Genomic DNA, 19947 nt, shown 5'->3' on the forward strand with positions numbered 1-19947 from the left:
ACCTTCCACATGTAGAGCAAATGGTACAGGTGTCAGAAGGCTACTGGATTATACCATTTAATAGTATTGCCTATATTGTGCAAATGAATGTACAGTGTGGAACAATTAACCTTTTGCCCAAATCAGAATGGTTGCCATCAAAAAAAACTGCTTTTTCCCATGTTTTATGAAATGTATGAATTAGAAACAAATGTGCATACAAGTCTTCAATTCAAGTGTAGTTTCAACCAAGCATATTTCAATATCAATACAAGACTTTTTAAAATAACTTTTATTAACAAAATAATCCATCCCAAATGCTGCAGATTGTTCCTGTAAAAGAAACATTTACATACAGTATTAAATAAAGTTCCACACAAAGTCCATTATATAGCAGTTTAAACTCCAATCAGCAAAGCAGTTTGTTATTTTCAGAGTAGATTTCACTTACTCCAGAATGGTTACAAAGCTTAATATATATTGCATGGCTTTCATTGCAACTTGTTTAGTATACCTCATTATGTCCACTTTGTTGAAATTGTGCAGCTCAAACTGGATGACATGTCCATTAATCCTGCAAAAGATTTTATAAGGTTTTAAACCTGTTCACATGTAAACTTGAAATATAAATGAAAACTACATCCTTTGTTATCTGATGTACCACCCATCTGAGCAGAATATAGTAAACACATTCATTACTACACATTATGGCCTGTATTCAATTAGGTGCGAAAAGTCCCGCTGCCGAGGTTTTCGCTGTCATTGCTGGTTTTGCATGTGGAAAAGTATCGCGCTCGTCTCCACTTATCCTGTATTAAATTCCAAATTGGCGATAACAGAACACTGAATTCGAAATCAGTGAAAAGTCCTGTCAGATTTAGGGAAATCAGCCTGACACCCCCCAAAACATGCACTGACATTGCAGATCACTATAGTTCCCCCCCGAATAGCCCTGCTTAAGGTATTTGGGGTACTTAAATGCTCTCAATTGCTGTTAGTCTTTACATAAGTGATGAAGAATGCCATTTAGCTTTATATTTTCTACAAAACAAGTAGTCCCTGCAAATTTGGGGATAATGAAAATGGGTGCAAGCATATTTTGAAATTGCTAAAGTGAAGTCTTAAACTTTAAAAAATCCACCTGCCACAAGCACCTGCAATCTTATAAACAACTGGGGCACACTCATCTATTTTGCTAGTTTAAGTTTGTACCCCAACTTTTTATTCACCCCCTAAAACACTTTTGGGGTAAGTTTTTTTTAACCTTTGACAGTTTACCTTTAGGGGGGGGGGGGGGGGGACTATCCCAAGGGTGCTGGGTGGTTCCCGCAAGTCTGCACCCCAATAGACCAATTCTGCATATTTTTTCCGCCTGGTTCCATAGGCAAATCTTTTTAGCCTATTCCAATGCATTGACTTTCCGCACTGGCGAAAAATCTTTGCCATTGAATACAAATGACGACGGCGAAACTTGTCCGCAGAAACTGACTTTTCGCACCTAATTGAATACAGGTTCCCCATTACCAAACATACCTTAAATTCAAGATTTAGCAGTTGATGTCAGCCAGTATCTGGATTCCATACCTAAAGGTAAGTGAACAGCATTATTGTCTAGAAAGGTCCAAGTCAGTTTAAAGCTTGGATTATTGTGAACTTGAAAAATGATCTCTACTGATCATTAAAGGTTTTCAAATCAAGTCTTGGGGAAAATGTTTAAGCCAATCTAGTCACTTTGACAGATTTTTATGAACAAGTAAAGTAGCCTCAAAATCTAAGACTGAATTAGTTACCGAAATGGAACTAAAAAGCATGTTTGTTACTCAGAGCCAAACCACAAATCTAGTGGTGTTAAGAATCAGGCCTGAAAGTTCATTACTGCTATAAATCTCTGCAGTACAGAGCACTTAATGCATATTTAGTTGGGGGGGGGGGGGGGGGGGGGGGGAAGGGCAGCAATAAAATATCTTAAAAATATAAAGTTTTAATTCGGTTCCAAGTTTAAATATATTGGCTAAGGATCCCAAATATAGTACTAGCATTCCCATAAGTTCATATGATAGTTACCTGCCTAAACTGCAAAAAATTCTACCTTCATGAAGACAAGAACCCCATTACATCCCTTATTCATTAGCTGCTTAAAAATGCAGTTCATTAAACAACTTTTACAGGTATTGCCAAATAGTTTATAAAACCTGTTAAGTGTCATCAATTTAAACTTATAAATGAAAATCTCAATATCACAAACTGCACATTTATAGCAGCACAAGTATTCTGACACCACACTTCTGATGTTATCAATGACAAAATTACAAACCATTCAAACACAATGCAGCGCTATACCATCTCAACGATGTGTACACATTACATGACCATTTGTTTCTACTGTACAGCAATTCAGCGTACTATCCACAGAAACGGGTCATGCCTATATTTATAAGAATATCATGGTGAATAAGGAGTTTACATGGCAGAACTAAAAGCACTGCCACGTCATACTGCAAGCTAAGGTACAGTGACCACCTAAGAGTACAATATTACAAAACCACAATATACAATTTGTTTAAACCCAGAACTGAATCATTTTCTTCTCCTACTATTTAAAAGAAAAGTGGTGGTGACTGCTTAGTAAGGTTATCACACATAGCGCTATAGTGTAGAATTAACATATGTAATTAGCCTGTAGTCTAATTTTCTACATAGGAGCATGGCATATAAAAAAAAAAAAAAAACACCTTATGTTTTAACCTTTTCAGGTTTACAAGCCAATAGTCAATCCACTTTGTAAACAAGCAGTAGCTATGGTAGTGAAAGGAAATCCTACATGGATTTGTGGAAGTTAAGGAAGGGCAAGACTGAACATATTCTACAGTGAATATGTATGTTTAAAAAGGTCAAGCTTCCTAATTCGGTTATTGAAGCAGAGTAAAATATAAAATGTATTGTGATCACAAATCAGGTTAATGGACTACTCCAAATTATGAAAGGTTATAATGGTGCTGCCAGTTTTACCACATTGAACAGACAATTATGGTAAAACATTCATCCTACATATTCAAAGCATGAATTTTGGACAGCCTGACTGGTTTTATGTATTCAATTGGAAGAGTGAACCCCTACATTAAAAATCTAATTACATTAAATGAAAACACAAGTGGGCTCAGTTGGTCAATAAGTATATTTGATTGTTTGTTGTCTAATTTGCCAACAAAGTAAAATACCAATGTTCTGTCCTACCCAGATATTCATAGCAGAAATCAGGATAATCTAAAGTTCTATTTTCTTCAATGAAAACTGCAGTCATCTACCAATAGTTAACTTTAATTATGCAATTGCTCAGTTAGCAGGTTGTGTAATGGTTAGCATTACTAACCCACAGCAGTAACACCACACTGTGGTGGATTCCCATTACGGCTTTAACTGTGTGGAGCTTGTATGTTTCTCCGTGTGCTTGCATGGGTTTCCACCCACACTCCAAAAATATACTGGTAGGTTAATTGGGTCCCAACAAAAAATTAACCTCAGTGTGTAAGTATGTGCGTGAACATGTGGTAGAGTATGTAGACTAGGCTCCACTGGTGCAGGGACTGATTAATAAACAAAAATTCTCTGTAAAGCGTTGCGGAATATGTGTACACTATATAAATAACTGGGGGAAAAATGTTAATGGGTTCCTTAGCCACATTAGAAAAAATAAATAAATAAAATGCTTTAGTTTCCAGAAACAAGCTTGCAAGTGAAATGCAATTTTAAAACATTTTAGGATAAAGGATAATAAATATAATGGGAACCATTTTTAAATCCAACAAGACCGTCTTTTTATGGTCCATATTATTGCTGGAGAATATGAAAAACTGAAACAATCAGCTTTAACAAGCAAAAAGCATTCTTAAGGTATTTTAAGGCCTCCTGTCAAGTGAACTTTGCTATAAAAAAAAAAAAAAAAAAAAATATGGAATATGCTGGTAAGTAGGTACTCCAGTTTCCTCCCACAAGCCAAAAATATGCTGGTAGGGTCTTGGCTCCTGAAATGAACTGACACTAATGTGTATATGTAGTAGGGAATATTGCAAGCTCCACTGGTGCAGGGACTGATGAGTAGCCAAATATTCTCTGGAAGAGCGCTGTGGAATATGCATGCCCTATATAAATAGCTGGTAATTTAAGTAAATTTTAAGTGTTTCAGATGGGCAAGTACCAAGGGGGTGAGTCAATTGTTTTGGGCACTGATAACTAATGGGCGCCTAATGTAGCAATTAAAATTGTTTGAGAGCCCATTATCGCTCCCAATTAGACAGGGTTTAGACATGTATAGCGGCTAAACCCATCTAAAGTCCTGGTTAGGGTGCCAAACCACGTTCGCACATTTCTGCTCGCCACCTCAGGAGGGGGTGAGCAGAAATGTCAGCAGCTGGTTGCACCTTAGCGTAGCAACAATTTAATTGCTCAGTCGTGCACCTGGCAATGACACCCACCGGCGCTAAAAATGTAATCAGCCTCCAAGAGTCAATAATGAGCATATGAATAGGACAGTTAGATCTATATCTCACAATAGAGTATGTGCCATGTTAAAAATGAAAATTATTAATTGATGAGAACAGTTGTCTTAAGAGGTCTAAACACTACAAGTGCTTACGCAGACTGCACATGTGTATCCATGGTCCCAAAACTGAAATTTAGAACAACCCAGGAAGTTTGAGAAATTCTCATTTAGAATTAAATTGCTTCAATTCATCCAAGGCTAAATTATGACATTAGCCAAAACCGGCATATAAGATCTGTTTTGTACGACATTCACAAACGATAAGAGTTGAGGTTTTGCACAATAGGAAAGAAACGCTTAAAATAAGCACTTAGAACCATTGTTTGCAGCAGACCAATTGCTTTAGAGTAACGCAAGTTGCAAACATATCAAAACTGTCCTGTATGGGTTAACAGGTTGCACACTACTTAAAGATGCAGAGAATACTTTGAATAGAAACTAAACACACCAGTTTTCAGACTTGACTACGCAAACAAGTTATGTTGAGGGAGATTCTATGCACTTTGAAGATTGCTCAAATATACATTGCAGATTTTTGCCACAAAGCAAGTCAGCTTAATGACTTTTCAGCTATGTCTTCTAGGTTAGAAGACAGTAATCACTTGGTAAACTTTCCAGATGAAAGTCTAAGTACTGGAGTCACAAACCCTACACTTTATTACACTGTTACATGAAAACCAAACCCCCACCCAACAGTCAATGATTTTGGAAACAATAGTTCAAGAACAATTGGAAAGCACTATTATGTATATCAGGAGCATTACAGCGGCACTGAAGCACTGTAAGCAAGTTAACGCCGCCCTTACAGTTGTGTTGCATACAAAACACAAGCGCTGCATTGTATTTCAATCAACAGAAGTGGTATGTCAGAATATCAGTTACACAGTATGTCACCAAGGTAGAGGATTTCTTATGTACCTACCTGAACGCCGTCACTGAGCATCTTGAAGCGGGACTACTACAGCCGGGATCCTATAGTCCATTGGTAGCACTATGTTCCTCAAAGTAATGCACTGCAGAATTGCTTGCTACAGATGGCCACTAAGATTGTAAAAGTGCAATTGAAGTGGCTAAAACTCCAGTAAAAATACAGTGAATATATTCCCATGTCTCTGGCTGCCAACAAAATCACTGCCGATTCATTTACATCTGCCATGATGAAGATTAAAAGACTGTAACAAGGAATTAGTTGACTTGAAGGGTTGATTTTCAACTCCATTGTACCCACTGCTTTTACAGCAGGTAAATGCTGAACTTATGCTCTAACAGGGCACTACCATGTTGAGATTTGACAGTCAAAATGTTTTTGTTTTTTTTAAAGGCTGTTCTGTCCTGATAAAATGGAATTATACCATACTGTCCAAAAAGCACAATTGCTCTTATGACTTCATGCTTTTAAATAAGACAATGTTTAGCCATTTAGTAAAGCACGGTCAAGAGAATTTGAGATGTTCCAAACATTAAAGTAAAATATCTTCCCAACAATATATACTGGGACTTGAAGTAGATTAAAACTAGACAGTGAATACTCTGAATAAGTCATTTATGAATATAGGGTATGGCACAAAATGCTAATGCCACAAGAACTGTCAATTGCAACACTTAAATACTTATAAATATAAAAGGCTTTCCATAAAGCATAATCTTAAGCAAATATTTGCAAAATTACTTTTATATTGGAAGACAGCAAAGATTTAATACTTGGGATTTAATTTAATGAATTAGTTAATATGGTTTATGTTATAGATTATTCAAAGTCACCATGTATTCATTAAGTGACAAGTAGGGGCTAATTAATATGAGCTCATTAACACGTGCCCAAAGAACTATTGCAATAATACCTATGTCAATGTTAAGCATGGCCCTGCCTTAAAATATTGCCCAGATTTCAAGTGAACAGTTACCTGAATATGCACGTTCACCTGTATTTTTTGTCTCTAATCGTATGGAATACACTATCCACACGGACCGCATCACTACAAGTTGTATAGGTACATTGAATACAATCTAATGGTAAACCAACATGTGTAACCAACACACAACTTAACCCGCAGTCACCAGAAAGGTTTAAGGATATAGGGTAGTGTGTGAAAGATTGCCTACTCCTGGGACATCATTGTTGAGGTATACACATTTTCCAAGACACTGAAATTTAAAGAGACATGATTAACCTTGAAGAAAAACCAGCCAGCCTCTCCCAATAATTGTATCCTGTATAGCAGCACACAGGGTCAAACAAATTGTTTACAGTGCAGGAAGGGTCTGGCTTTGATAGAAAAATTATGCACCAAGGATGGGAAGGTAGGGGGAAGTTGCAAAAAAAAGAAAAAAAAAAAACCACACCAGAAGACTGCACTTTTGCTTCGTCATTTGTTATCAAAGCTTGCATAGCAAAAAGCACAGAAATATTGCACAAGACCAGCAATTTCCACAAAATACTGCCCATTAAATAGACAGCCAGTCTCCATAAGAAAGCTAGAGTTTTGCACCTTGTACTCCTGTTTAAATGTAACCTTAGACTTTAAAAGTATGAATACCTGGCTTCATCTATAGAAACATAGGTTTAAGGACAAACTGGAACATAACCGTAAGTCTTAATTGCAAGGACTGCAAAAAGTATGAACACAAAGAAAAAATTATATTGGAATTCTTATTACAAACATAATATACGGTACTTTTAATTTCATTTTAAAGCTAAATTTGTATCTAGAATGCGACCAAGGCATGGGGTACCAAAAAGTGAGTCTTTACAGAGACCAGCTCAAATGTATGCAGGCAGGCTTTCAAGACTGAGTGATAAGCCTGGCAGACCACAAGATTTGAGTGATACAGGAGATTTCTAACATTACCCATTACAAGCTTGTGCTCATGGACTGTGTTGCTAATTATTTGTTATCAGATAGTTGAAAACAGATTGTGGGGACTTTCATTTTTCAGCTGTAAAGAAGAGGGGGACAGCAGGGGTGAGACTCAAAAGCCACACTTGTTGCGATCATGTATTAAGACAATACAAGGTCACTGGAAAATGAACCATTGAAAAAAAAAAAAAAAGTATCCAGTGTGAGCAAGTGCAAGAAAGTGTGCATGCCACAAAAGGAGATAAAATAGGTACACAAATAGCCATGATTTGCTGTAGCAGAATCTGTCTCCCACAACAAGCCATAAGACAGTTTGCCAAGTGATTTTCACCAGCAGTTATCCAGGGAGAGAGTTTAATGTGTAATTGTAACAATATAAAGGTGCATATCCACTACACTATTCGCTCCATGAGCGATAGTGTAGCATGTCCCCAGCAGTGGTGTGCTCAATGTCTTTGACATTGAGCACCCAACTCTGAATATATCGTTCAGTGACGTCACTCTCCCTCATCCCCGTACTTGCAGAACCAGACAATACGGTCAGGTTGCCCTGCAAGTACGAGCAATGTCAAAAACGACCAGTGGGAGCACGCTTCGCTGGTAGTTGACAGCATATCCACTGGAAGATCAAATGAACGATTACGATATAGTTATCCATTATATAGTCTAGTGGATATGCAATATAACACTGATTTAAGTTTTCTACAGTGATCGTGCATTTTTGGAGTTCAAACTTCATGATCTTAAGCAAAAGACTAAATGCCAAAATGTTGTACAGTCTGGCAGCCTAAATTAACCCCTTTTACTGTAAAAAAATATAAAAGTTAGCATTGGCAAATTCTATAGTATAATTTAGGCTTACATTTAATCTTAAACACATATGTTGAGTGATTCACTTTAATCTCAAAGATTAAATGAACAGGTTTATGGTAAAACTCAATACTGGCAATATGGATTAAAAAATTAGTTTAAACAATAAATCACTATATATTAAAAAAAAAAAAAACCAAGTCGCGAGTCTTGAAAATCATGAATAGTGACAAGGTAATCCCATCCAAACACAATAAGTTTATAGATTTTTTTTTTTTTTTAATTTACAATTTTAATACAACGGATTACAAGGACAATTTTCATGGTGCTTTTACTGAAGTCACAATACCCAAACAAAGATTAGTGTGATATTAGATCTAAAACCAGAAGCCTTGGGGATGCAACCCACATATAGCTAAGACTACCATCTTGACCTATGCCAGAGACAGCAATGTTTGTGCTGCACAACACTGGTTAACAGATCTGGTGTTGAGCTGCCTGTTCTGGATTTACAGTCACTGGATGGCATCATTGAAGCAAGGCAAATCATGCTGTGTGGTTTTGTCAAGATAGTCACAAAGTTTATCCCATTTAATGAGGTCTAATTCAAAAATAGTAATGTCAAGAGCATTGTGAAGCGTCCAGTATGTTTCAAGCACAGTTTAAAAAAAAAAAAATATATATATATATATATATATATATATATAAAAAAAATTAAGGGAATTCAACATACTGAGAAAAAAAAAATGAGGGGAAATGTTTGCAACAAAAATTAAATCTGCATATATACTAACTGGCTTCACAAATAGTGGGTCAAATAACTGAGCATCCATAAAAAAGGGCATCTCACTAAAATGCAACAATTAAAAAAAAAAAAAAAGCTTAGACTGGAGGAAAACCTCTAGAACCTGGGTTTCTTGTTTGGCCCTTCATATTCTTCTCTCCCCCTCCCATAACCTCCAGCACCTGCTGTTGCAGCAGGAGGCACAGTCCCAATCCCTCTGGAAGCCTGTGCATTGGGGGTCCCTGTAGTGCCCTGGGCAAACCGATCATTACGCTATTGGCAAACAAATTCAGTTCATTATAGAAGATGTCCGTGAGTGTATAGTATATATATTTAGAAGGGTCCCGCAGTCAAGGTTCGTCGATACAATCACCAGTGAGTCGATCCACAGGTACCAGGAACATAGAAAGGAAAAAAGGGTAATTTGCAAATTAGTCAAGTATCACATGCCATGAGATATGCTCCCACAATTGATAAGGACAGCTGTTTCAGAGAACAGACTTCCCCCTGGGCTCAAGAAAGCACAGGTATTAAAAATAGTGAGCATAGCTCCACTAAGTACGAATGCTAAGATATTGAGAGGTGTTAAAACCTTCACATTTAGGTTCTACTTATAGCAATTTTAGAAATAAACCTTGGAATACAAACCTAGCATCTCAGCAGTACAAACAGACTATGCACTATGACCCTACATAAATAAACAGGCAACCTAAGTGAAGCTCATGGCCCTGTAAACACATTGGTAATGCACATAACCTAGAAGCTAATGCATGGCCCTGCAGAATAAAAGTCAATCTAAAAACACATGGTCCTCTGTATTCAGACTGAATACAGATCATGTAAGACAAGTGCAAGCCAGGTTCTGCAAGTGTCAATAACACTTAAGGTACCAAATATAGAATTGGTGTACCATTTCTGATCAAGAGTATATACAGAGCTCCCTCATACATTTCCCTTTATATAACCACCCTAGCTTTGCATAATTCTTTTAAAAGACACACCCACTTTAGGTCAGTGTTCCACGGGGCCAGTATAATAGGAAGCACTGTAAGCAGGGTGAGTGAACAGTATGAAAGTTGTTTGGGAAGAAGAAAAAAATAATAATTTTACAAGCCTGCAAGGCTTCTCATGAATAGAGATGCTAAATAATAAACAATGTTCTACAACAGGGGTATTCAACATGCCCTCCAGCTGCTGTGGAATTATGCATACTAGTATGTGCTGACAGTTTTTCTATCAGGGCAAGATAATACTGGCAGGACATGCAGGGAGATTTAGTGCCATAGCAAATGGAGGGCAGCATGTCGCATACAACTGTTCTACATTTGGTGGTGGTATGATAAGGTAAAATATGTCATGTGTAGCTATTTTGCAGTAAATTATGCATGGTGGATACAGTTTGGGCTGTTCAAGGCTACTGAAAACTTCATGGTAACAATCCAGGTATCAAGCATCATCATTTTCTTTGTTAGAAATGCTGGAAAATCTTTCAAGTTTGTCTAATTCTGAAAGTTGGAAAATCACTAGATTTGTTTAAAAACTCCAATGTACGATCAGTCGAGGTTGCGCAACATTGAGCCGTATTCAATTTGAGCCGAGCTGCGATATTTTCGCGTCCTGGACTTTAACCCACTTCGCCTGTTTTATAGATGGAAAAGTATCGCGCGCGTGCCCGCTTTGCCCGGTATCCTATTTGACAGTGCGCAAAAATGGGACCCGGTGAAACTTGAACAGGCGGAAAGTAGTCAGATTTGGGGAAAACAGCCGGACACCCCCAAAAGATGTTCTGAGATGGGGTTAGCTATGGTACCCCCGATTTGGCTTGCTGAAGGTATTTGGTGTTTTTAAACTGGCTCAATGGCTGCTAAATAGTATTCAGGATGGTTTTTTGCAGAAAATAACACCCCAGCAAATTTGTGGTACTTGAAAATGGGGGGTCATATTTAAAAGTTGCTAAAGTTGGAAAAAACGTGAAAAATCCACCTGCGCAAGCACCTGCAATGAATAAAAAAAAAACAAAAAACAAAAAAACACCTGGGGCATACTTGGGAGACCCCAACCCAGAGTCAAGTTTGCTTTGTACCTAAACATTTTTTTTTTGCCCCCTTTTTCAAAGTCATTTTTTGGAGTGTGCGTAAGTGATTTTTTAATTTTTGTTTTTCTACAGTTTACCTTTGGGGGACTGTCTGAAGGCTGCACGGGGGTTCCCGCAACGTTGCACCCCAAAACCCCAATTCTGCGCTTTTTTCCCGCCTGCTATTCAAAGGCGAAACTTTTTCGCCTAGTACATTGCATTGACTTTCCGCCTAGGCGGAAAGTCTTTCAAATTGAATACGGAGTAAAAGCAAAAAAACAGGTGAAAATGATGTCATCGGCAAAAAAGTAACGTGGATCCGGATCTTTCAAATTGAATAGGGGGTAAAAGCAAAACAGGCGAAAATGACGTAATCGGCGAAAAAGTATCGCGGATCCGGATCTTTCAAATTTAATAGGGGGTAAAAGCAAAACAGGCAAAAATGACGTAATCGGCGAAAAAGTATCGCGGATCCGGATCTTTCAAATTTAATAGGGGGTAAAAGCAAAACAGGCAAAAATGACGTAATCGGCGAAAAAGTATCGCGGATCCGGACTTTTCGCCTCAAATTGAATACGGGCCATAGGCGCAGAAAACTCTCGTCGGGCAATACCTGACCCATAGAACACTCCTCTAATCAGAAAGGTCTTCAATGCATATCTGTAGAACTAAATATTAAGCAAAATGCATCTGCTCAGCTAACACATTAGAGAGCGGCTTGTTATGAAGTGACAAGCCACTGATGTGAAGGATCAGATTTGTTCCCCACTACGTAGTCATCTAAACCAAGTCTGCAGAAATGAAGCAGACCATTTGCTACAATATAGATATGCAGTAGTTCAGGCACATTAGAAAAGGACTACATTGTTAAGACCGGGTTTAAATCAAAATGCAGCATAACAATGTTGCAAATCATCACTAAATGATGAAGTCACCGTAAGAGGGCTGCCGGAACATTCACAAATATATATGTCAACGTTTTAGTTTAGAAGTTATATTCAATTTGCATTAATAATTCTATGATCCCCCAAAATTCGATTTCAATTGTTTTTACCGTGACTTTCTTTTGGGTGCCCAACGGAACATTTCAACAGCTGCTCCGTTCAGATGCAAATAGCTACGGCTGCACACATTTCTGCTCACCGCCTCACAAGGTGGCGAGCAAAAACGTGCAGTACGGCAGCTTTGGGCGGCTAAACACGATACTTCTAGGGGCACTTGCGCCCTAACTTTGCAACAATTACTCAGATGGCCGCCCATTACGTTTGGGTGCAGAAAAAAAAAAAAAAAAACAATTGAATTGCCCTCTACATGAGTAACCATACAGATTTACTCTGCAGTCAGCCTCAAAACACTGCTAAATCGTAATTTCATACCAAATACTATATATTTTTCTTTGTATAGGAAGCTTTACATATATACCAGTGAATGTTTTTGCTTTAATTACAAACTTGGCACAGTTAAACTTAACTGACACGCCCTATACACACTAGACTATGTCTAGTGTGTACCAACCTAGTTAGCGATGGACCTGGCATCGGCAAATGCATACACACTGGCCGATGACGGCATCGGCGGGGGAGCCCATGCTGCATCCAGTAGCATGACATTGCTAGAGAAATGCTCAGATCTTTCTGCATGTACAAAAGAAATGAGGATGCGACGGACAACCGGCGAGTTCACGCATCGGGATTATGATAGTGGGTACACACTACTAGTTTTGAACGATTAGTTGCTCCAAATCATTCAAAATATTGTGTAGTGTGTACCCAGATTAAAGGTTGAAGACTATCACTGCATTCTGTGATTGTTCCATCCTGGCATGAAGGCAGCATACTGCACAAATGCAAGAAGGTTGGTACAGAGGCATTTAAACTGTAGTAATATAGTGGCCTATAGCCATTTGCATATTTCAGCGTACAGATGCACGCAGTACAGAGCTTCTTTTGCAACTTTTGCAGATAAATTATTTAATGAACATCAGATGTAGTCCATATGAGAACGTGGAACCTTAAATTACTGTGTAGACAGGTCTGTTCTTTTCAAGCAGACTCAGTTTAGGTGTGTTGCAGGCAAGAGTACAACCACTCAGCAAGAATGCAAATACCAGTTATAGTAAAGTCATTGAATGCTTAACTAAAACCTTTATAACATGTTTTGTGATTTTGACAATCAACAAAGCATCAATTATATACACCGCTATTTGAAATATGCTTTAAAACCTTAATGTAACTGCTGTATAAAAAAAAAAAAAAAAAATGTAAAGAGTTTGCCTTCCACTAAGCAACACCATGGGTGCTTTGACTTTATAGGCCTGTGAAAAAAAGTGTTGGAAGCTTCCCTTATTGGAAAAAAGCCTGCATAAAGTCGTATGTTTAAAAAAAAAGAAAAGGAAACTTGCAGCAATATATTGAGTTATGTCTTCCAGAGTAGATGGACCAGTAGGCCCAAAAAATTTCCAAAATGTTACAGCCACTATCAAGTCACAAACTGATACGTTACCATGTCACTTGCCATCAGAGATGTGGCAATTGCTGTCTGGGTGACGCCTGGGCTGCCCTCATAACCCATAGCAGTTGACGCAAGGGACTGATACTTCTGTTGCGTGGCACCATAAGGGTCTAAAAAGCACAAAAATCTTACTTAAGATCAGGTTTTTGAGTATTATCTAAATGAAAAACTGAAATGCACCTTACCTCCCATGGACATTGAGTTTGTTCCCATGCGCATATCACGTTCTCTCTGAAATTTAAGACAGATGATTTCTATCAGAGACTGGCACCAAACCAGAAAGCATGGTTAGCCTTGCCACTCTGCAGCATAAAGACCTTAGGTAGCATTTGAACCAGGGTGCTATGTATGGAGTTTATAGTCTACAGGTTTCCTCTGAATGGTTTTTCATTCCACAGTTCAAACAAATATCTGGGGCAGGGGAAATGAGCCTGGTGCGTTTATATACACGTGTTTAGTAATCTGCTGGTACTACAAAGTATGAAGGCACACAAACAGGACTTACAGGGTCAATGTAGCTCATACGATAGCCCTCTTCTCTTTGGCGCCTCATCTGCTCTTCCATTTCACGCTGTCGCAGCATAATTTCTTCTTCACGTCTGCGTCGTTCCTCATCTTGTCTGTTACATAAAAAAAGCATAACAGTTTAAATTGCATATAGTAACTTAAGTTAATTCAAGCAACTGTTGTAAGAGCCACTAAAAAAAACCCTAAACATATAACCTTGTTCAAAATCATAAATGGCTCACCTCAACTGCATTTCCTTACGCTTCTGCATCTCTTGGTTATGCATTTCTTCCATACGTCTGAGCTCCTCCTGGCGCCTCATCAAATCTATGGCAAAAAAAGCCTTTATGAACTACATTTTACTTAATGCATGTGTATGTAGCACATTACAACAAAGTCAACATTTAAAGATTGCTGTTGTACGGCCCTGTCCATTCAAAGAATTCCATTAAGCGGGTGTCTCAATAAAACTGCATTAATGAATACCCTAAAATACCCCTGCATAAAGAATGCTTCACTAGGTTACCCTAGCATACTCATTCCAGCTGCCCAGCAGTAGAGATAGTGCCTCCATTTAAGCGCTAAGGAAATAGAGGAATGATTCAAGAAAATAGTTTAACACTTCAAGGCACCCATACCACATTCATGTTGGCAACTATACACACCTACAATGACAGGGGAAGGGGGTCTGGATGGATGTCCTTTCAAAAGCCGAAGTTCACTAACATGGCTTGATCGTCAACTGAGGGCCGTATTCAATTGCCGGCAAAAAGTGCCGGACTTTTTGCAGTCATCACTAGTTTTGCCTCCAGAAAAGTATCGCGCTCATCACCACAATTCGCCCTATTCAATTGCAAAGGACGCGAGAACTGTAAACTGTGTAAATAGTGGGAAAAATAGTTTAGCTTTGGGGGACTGTCCCAAGGCTGCAGGGGTGTTGCTGCTAGCTTGCATCCCAAACCTGCACTTTTTTCCGCCTTTCAGAGGAGAATCTTGTTCGCTGGTTATAAGGCGCAGACTTTTCGCACAGGCGGAAACTCTTTGCAATTGAATAGGGGAAAAGTTCTCGCCTGTCGAAATGATGTCACCAGCGAGAACTTTTCACTGGCAATTAAATATAGCCCTAACTATTCTAAAACAAGGATTTGATCAGAAACCAACCTTGGCGCAGCAGGTTAGCTTGGTGTTCATGGAAAGCATCTTCCATCTCGCTTTCAAGCTTTTCCTTTGCTTCCTTCATGTTTTTCTCCACTTGCTGCCTTTGTTGTTTCTCCATCTCATCTAAAGACTTCCATCTTTGGGAATATTCAAACTCAAAGCTACCATGCTGGGCAAACCGAGGAGGGATCTCTCTTTCCCTTGAAGAAAGGAGGTTAAACACATTTAAACTGAATATATTAACAAATTTAGCCATTTATAACATAACATATGTAGCTAGAGAATCATAGCCACAGTCTGCTGATAATGCAATTCATGGAGTAGTAAAGTATTTGGTTACATAGGGATTTGTAGTACATAATTAAGGCTATGTAAAACAAATTCTAAACTGCTTACTTTTGAAATAAGTGATTCTTTTGAGCAAGCTTCTCTGGCAGTCCATCCTCATCATCAAACTGCTCCAGAGGCTCCACAATAACAGGCATTGGAGTCCTAAAAGTAATCGTTACCAAGTTAAGAAAAAATAACAGAATACCAAAATCTTAATCTAGCCATAAATTTTAACATAGAACCACCATTAAAATATTAGGATTGAATTGTAGATTGCAGGATTGAGAGAAACTTACGTTGTCAACAGAAGCACTCCATCATTACACCGGTCAAACGCTTTCCTGGCAGCTGGTTTTGCCGCAAACTCTACTATTCCTTTTCCTGTAGACCTTCCACGATCATCCACAATAACCACAGCTCTCTCAACTGGTCCAAACTGACTGAAAGCTTCTTCTAAAAGTTCATTTGAAACAAACTGAGACAAGTTGCGCACAGAGAGTGCAGCTGAGTGGGTTGCAAAACGTACTCTGAGCTGCCTGCCTCTCATGGGGAAGTCATCAAGCTCTGCCTTTGCTATCTCAGCCAGTGCTCTTGTTTCCTGGACAAAATGAATAAAAATCAATCATAATATGGCTACTTCTGGAGAGATACTAGCAAAAAGGCTATGGGCATAAGTAAATGATGAAATGGATGGGATACTATACCCACATTACAATAAGACTAATTAAAGACAATACAAGAATCTTGTTCCTGGAACTAGTGATATACCATGCATTGAGGTATATCACAAAACTACATAAATATGCCATGATATAGGGGCAGTGGTTTTCAAACTGTCCTCAGGACACCAAACAGTTCACGTTTTCCATGTAACCTAGGAGGTGTACAGATGTATTCATTACTCACTAACATTTAAAAAAAAAAAGTTTCACAAGTGGAGCTAATTTTGTCAGTTACGATTCTCTAAGGAAACCTGAAAAACCATGCACTGTTGGGGTCCTGAGGACAGAGATTGAGAACCTGTGATACCACAATTGTTGTGTCCTTAACACATGTGTAGCAACTCATTGCATTCAATTAGATTTTAGAGTTGCTTTTTAAAACATTTATAACCATTGGTGCGTATTGCGATGGAAATATTAGGCCTTAAGACCATTAAATGTAATCTAAAGGTAAGTACACACTTGCTGACCACCCCGATGGCTGTTATATTGGGCAGTCGGTAAACCATGCACGATTCGGTGACTGATCATCCAATATATCATTCTCCAGCCTCAATGACCTTGCCAGAGTAGGTCGCTCCATCTTCCATGCATGCACAGATGGAAAGACCCAGACGTCTGCAAATCCGCGGGATTGGACAACAGATCGTCCAGTTATCTCCAATTATATGCAGGGGTTACATATTTGTAGTTTAGTAAAATATGTAGAAATAAAAGTTGAATACTTTAATTTGCTAAATCAAGCAGTCATGGTCAGTATCAGCTAGATGTAACTAGTCATAACCAGGTGGTAGATGGGCCCATTTGTATACCAGGAAAAGGAGGCACACAGGGTACTTAAGCTAGTTACACACTAGACGATTTGCAGTTTCCCCTGAACTCCCAGGCAAAACATCTAGAAGAGCATACACTGTGCAATCACAACTATATATCCTGCAAAGTTTGGTGGTTGGATCGTTAACTATATAAAGTAACCATATCAGCTGGTCCTTTGGTAGAGTGTAAACATGGTATGATCTGCGGTGGTTTGACAGATCTTCCTGCATGTACACAAGTTCTGAAGATGACACGAGCAACGCAGCAGGAGCGTGCATAGTGCGTACACACTTGAACATTTGTCATTCTGAGTCGGAATAGGCCAAATTGTTCAAAGCACCATCTAATGTATAGGGGCCTTTATCAAGTAATCAAATTAGAAACCTTCCAATGACAAGGAACAGCAATACAAGACCAGGTCATATGACACCAAATGATAAAGAAAAAAAAAAAAGTTTAAAATGGCATCAGTGTAAATGGATTATAATCTGACATTGCTTTTTAACTTCTAGGAACTCACCAGCTTAATGAAGCCAAATCCTTTGCTTTTGTTGATAAACACCTCGCCAGGGGCTCCATATTTCGCAAATAGTTTCTTAAACTCCTCATCTGTGATATCAGTGGGAAGGTTTCCAACAAACAATCTGCAACGCTGAGTGTAGGTCTTTTCTCCAGGTCTTTTTAGAAGGGACAGTGTAGCCCTTACACCCTGTTGAAGATATATTCACATGTTCTAATGTCAGCAGAAAATAAAGTAGATTAATAGTGGCGAATGCAATGGCCAACACCCAATACACGTGAAAAGGTTATGCAAGAATAGATCCCTCTTTCTCATAAGCAACGTAAAGGGGCGGGGCAGAGGTGCTGCTGACACACGGGGGCGGGGCTCTCCGCGAGACATTGTGCACATGGTGGGGGGGAGGGGCGCCGTGCCCAAAATGGAGCTCTGACAAAGAAAGCCACAGCCCAGGCAGCCATTTTATACACTTTCTTCACACACAGGCTGCAGCAGGAAACAAGATGAAACCCTGCATCTGGTGACGGCTACAGAACACGTAGTAGTTACATACGGGAGGTAGTTACCCTGCCGGCGTCACGCAATGTATAGGGCTACACGCATAGGATATGTACATACATTCCGGGCAGGCTATAGTAGGGGAGACCCAGACAAACACGACTAACTCACCTCATTCCAGCCGCCCTCCTCCTCCTCCTCCGTGTAACCAGCGGCCTCCACAGCAGCCTCCCGCTTGGGTTCTGGCTGAGGCGGTGGATGGGACTGGAAGCGGGACTGGTGGGGCCTCTTCTGCCCGGCTTGGGCGTTAGGCCCAGGCCGCTGTCGCTGTTGGGGTGGCTGCTGGTGCTGCTGTGGTGGCGGCTGCTGTGGGGGTGGTTGTTGAGGCGGCGTTGGCTGCTGGGGTTGCTGTTGTTGCTGGGGTGGCGGCTGGGTCTGCATCGGCTTTTGCGGCGGCTGCGGAGCGGGGGGCTGGCTGGGTGGGGGCAGGACTTTAGGTGGCGGTTTCTGGGCCTGGTTCGGAGTGGCCGCCTTCTGAGGCGCAGGCTGGGGCGTGTTACCGGGCTTCTGCTGAGGGGACTGGGCCGGCTTCGCCTGCGGTGAGGCGGCCGGTGTCTGAGGGGTGGGTGTTTTGGGGGCCGGGGGCTGTGGGGTCTGAGCTGGTTTAGGCGGCTCCTGAGTGGCGGGCTTCGGCTCCGGTGCGGGCGTTGGCTGGGGCTTCTGTGGTGCGGGCGGCTGCTGTTGCGGTTTGTGCTGCTGAGCCTGAGGCGTCTGCTGCGGTTTGTGCTGCTGGTGCTGTTGGCCAGCCGGGCCGCGATTCGAGTCCATGTAACCCCCCTGACCGCGGTAGTTGGACATGCCGCCCATTCCTCGGCCGCCGCCGCCACTGCCCCGCCTGTAAATGTTCATTCCCATGCCTCCTCCGCCGCCCATACCTCCCATGCCGCCACGGCTCCTAAATCTATCACGGGACATTGTACGCAGATACCACAGAGAACGCGCTACGCTGCTCTGCTCCACAAAATGGCGACAAGACTGGTACGGGGAATGCGCGGTTGCTTTGTCCTCTGGTTATATACGGAGCTCTCGTTACGCCTCCCACGCTGTTGTCCAATAGGAAGATTGCAGTCGACCGTGCCTGAAATGTTATTGGCGGATGACCCGACACACAGGAAAATATACCGGGTCTACCCCCAGATATTGCAATGGCGATTGGTGCGTTGTGATAACAGACACATTTCACCACCAATCACCATCTGTTACTGCGGCGCTGCAACTGAGAAGCAGACGGATTGACGGTGACGGAGCCCTGCAGATTACAATATACAAGTAATGTCTGTGTGTACCTATCGTGTACACACTGTACACACATCACAGTACTAACACACACTTCATCGTGCATACCTTTGTCAGACGAATAGACATAGCAGTGACAACGGCTTTATTTTAATTGCATTCCAGCATTAATAACATTATATTATAAAGAAATATGTACTTGTATTGTTTTCTTTATCCTTCACTGTGAAGGTAATTACCGATATTACGAGATTTAATACGACTTAAAAAATACAAATGTGGTCATCAGTAACCAGACTGTGGAAAACAGGATATATACATCTTCCCTTAACATGAATTACTATTTGTAAAGTGCAGCAAACAGATGTGAAAGCATAATGGCCAGAGGGGCAGATGGCTTTGTGAATACCCTTCCCAGAACAGATAGCATTTTGTTTGTGGAACAGACACATCTCAGTAACTACTGAGGGTCCAGTGCTTTTGGCCAAGCAAGGAGTTTGAATTCACATGTTGTTTTTCCTCTGCGTTCCGTGCATTTTGAATTTAA

The 19947-nt window shown here is 40.2% G+C and overlaps 1 protein-coding gene across 3 annotated transcripts; it reads right to left on the reverse strand.

The window, feature by feature from the left end:
* Positions 1 to 254: 254 nt before the first annotated feature.
* On the reverse strand, positions 255 to 19161 carry SFPQ (splicing factor proline and glutamine rich). 3 transcript variants are annotated; one of them, XM_088451167.1, is made up of 12 exons: positions 18276 to 19161; positions 17610 to 17798; positions 15848 to 16149; positions 15618 to 15713; positions 15225 to 15421; positions 14306 to 14390; positions 14062 to 14176; positions 13742 to 13787; positions 13548 to 13666; positions 1513 to 9244; positions 494 to 553; positions 255 to 312 (listed from the first exon to the last, which is right to left on the reverse strand). In XM_088451167.1, the coding sequence occupies exons 1-10, from the start codon at positions 19077 to 19079 to the stop codon at positions 9089 to 9091; spliced, it is 2109 nt and encodes a 702-aa protein (XP_088307293.1). In that variant the 5' UTR covers positions 19080 to 19161; the 3' UTR covers positions 255 to 312; positions 494 to 553; positions 1513 to 9088. The 3 variants fall into 3 exon arrangements, with proteins under 3 accessions (XP_088307293.1, XP_088307294.1, XP_088307295.1); XM_088451168.1 differs by having other exon boundaries at positions 1513 to 1563; positions 18276 to 19160; XM_088451169.1 differs by having other exon boundaries at positions 255 to 553; positions 1513 to 1563; positions 18276 to 19160.
* Positions 19162 to 19947: the final 786 nt, after the last annotated feature.

The sequence above is a fragment of the Taudactylus pleione genome, unplaced genomic scaffold (assembly GCF_031769625.1).
Source record: "Taudactylus pleione unplaced genomic scaffold, aTauple2 ptg000539l, whole genome shotgun sequence".
Classification (NCBI taxonomy): Eukaryota; Metazoa; Chordata; class Amphibia; order Anura; family Myobatrachidae; genus Taudactylus; species Taudactylus pleione.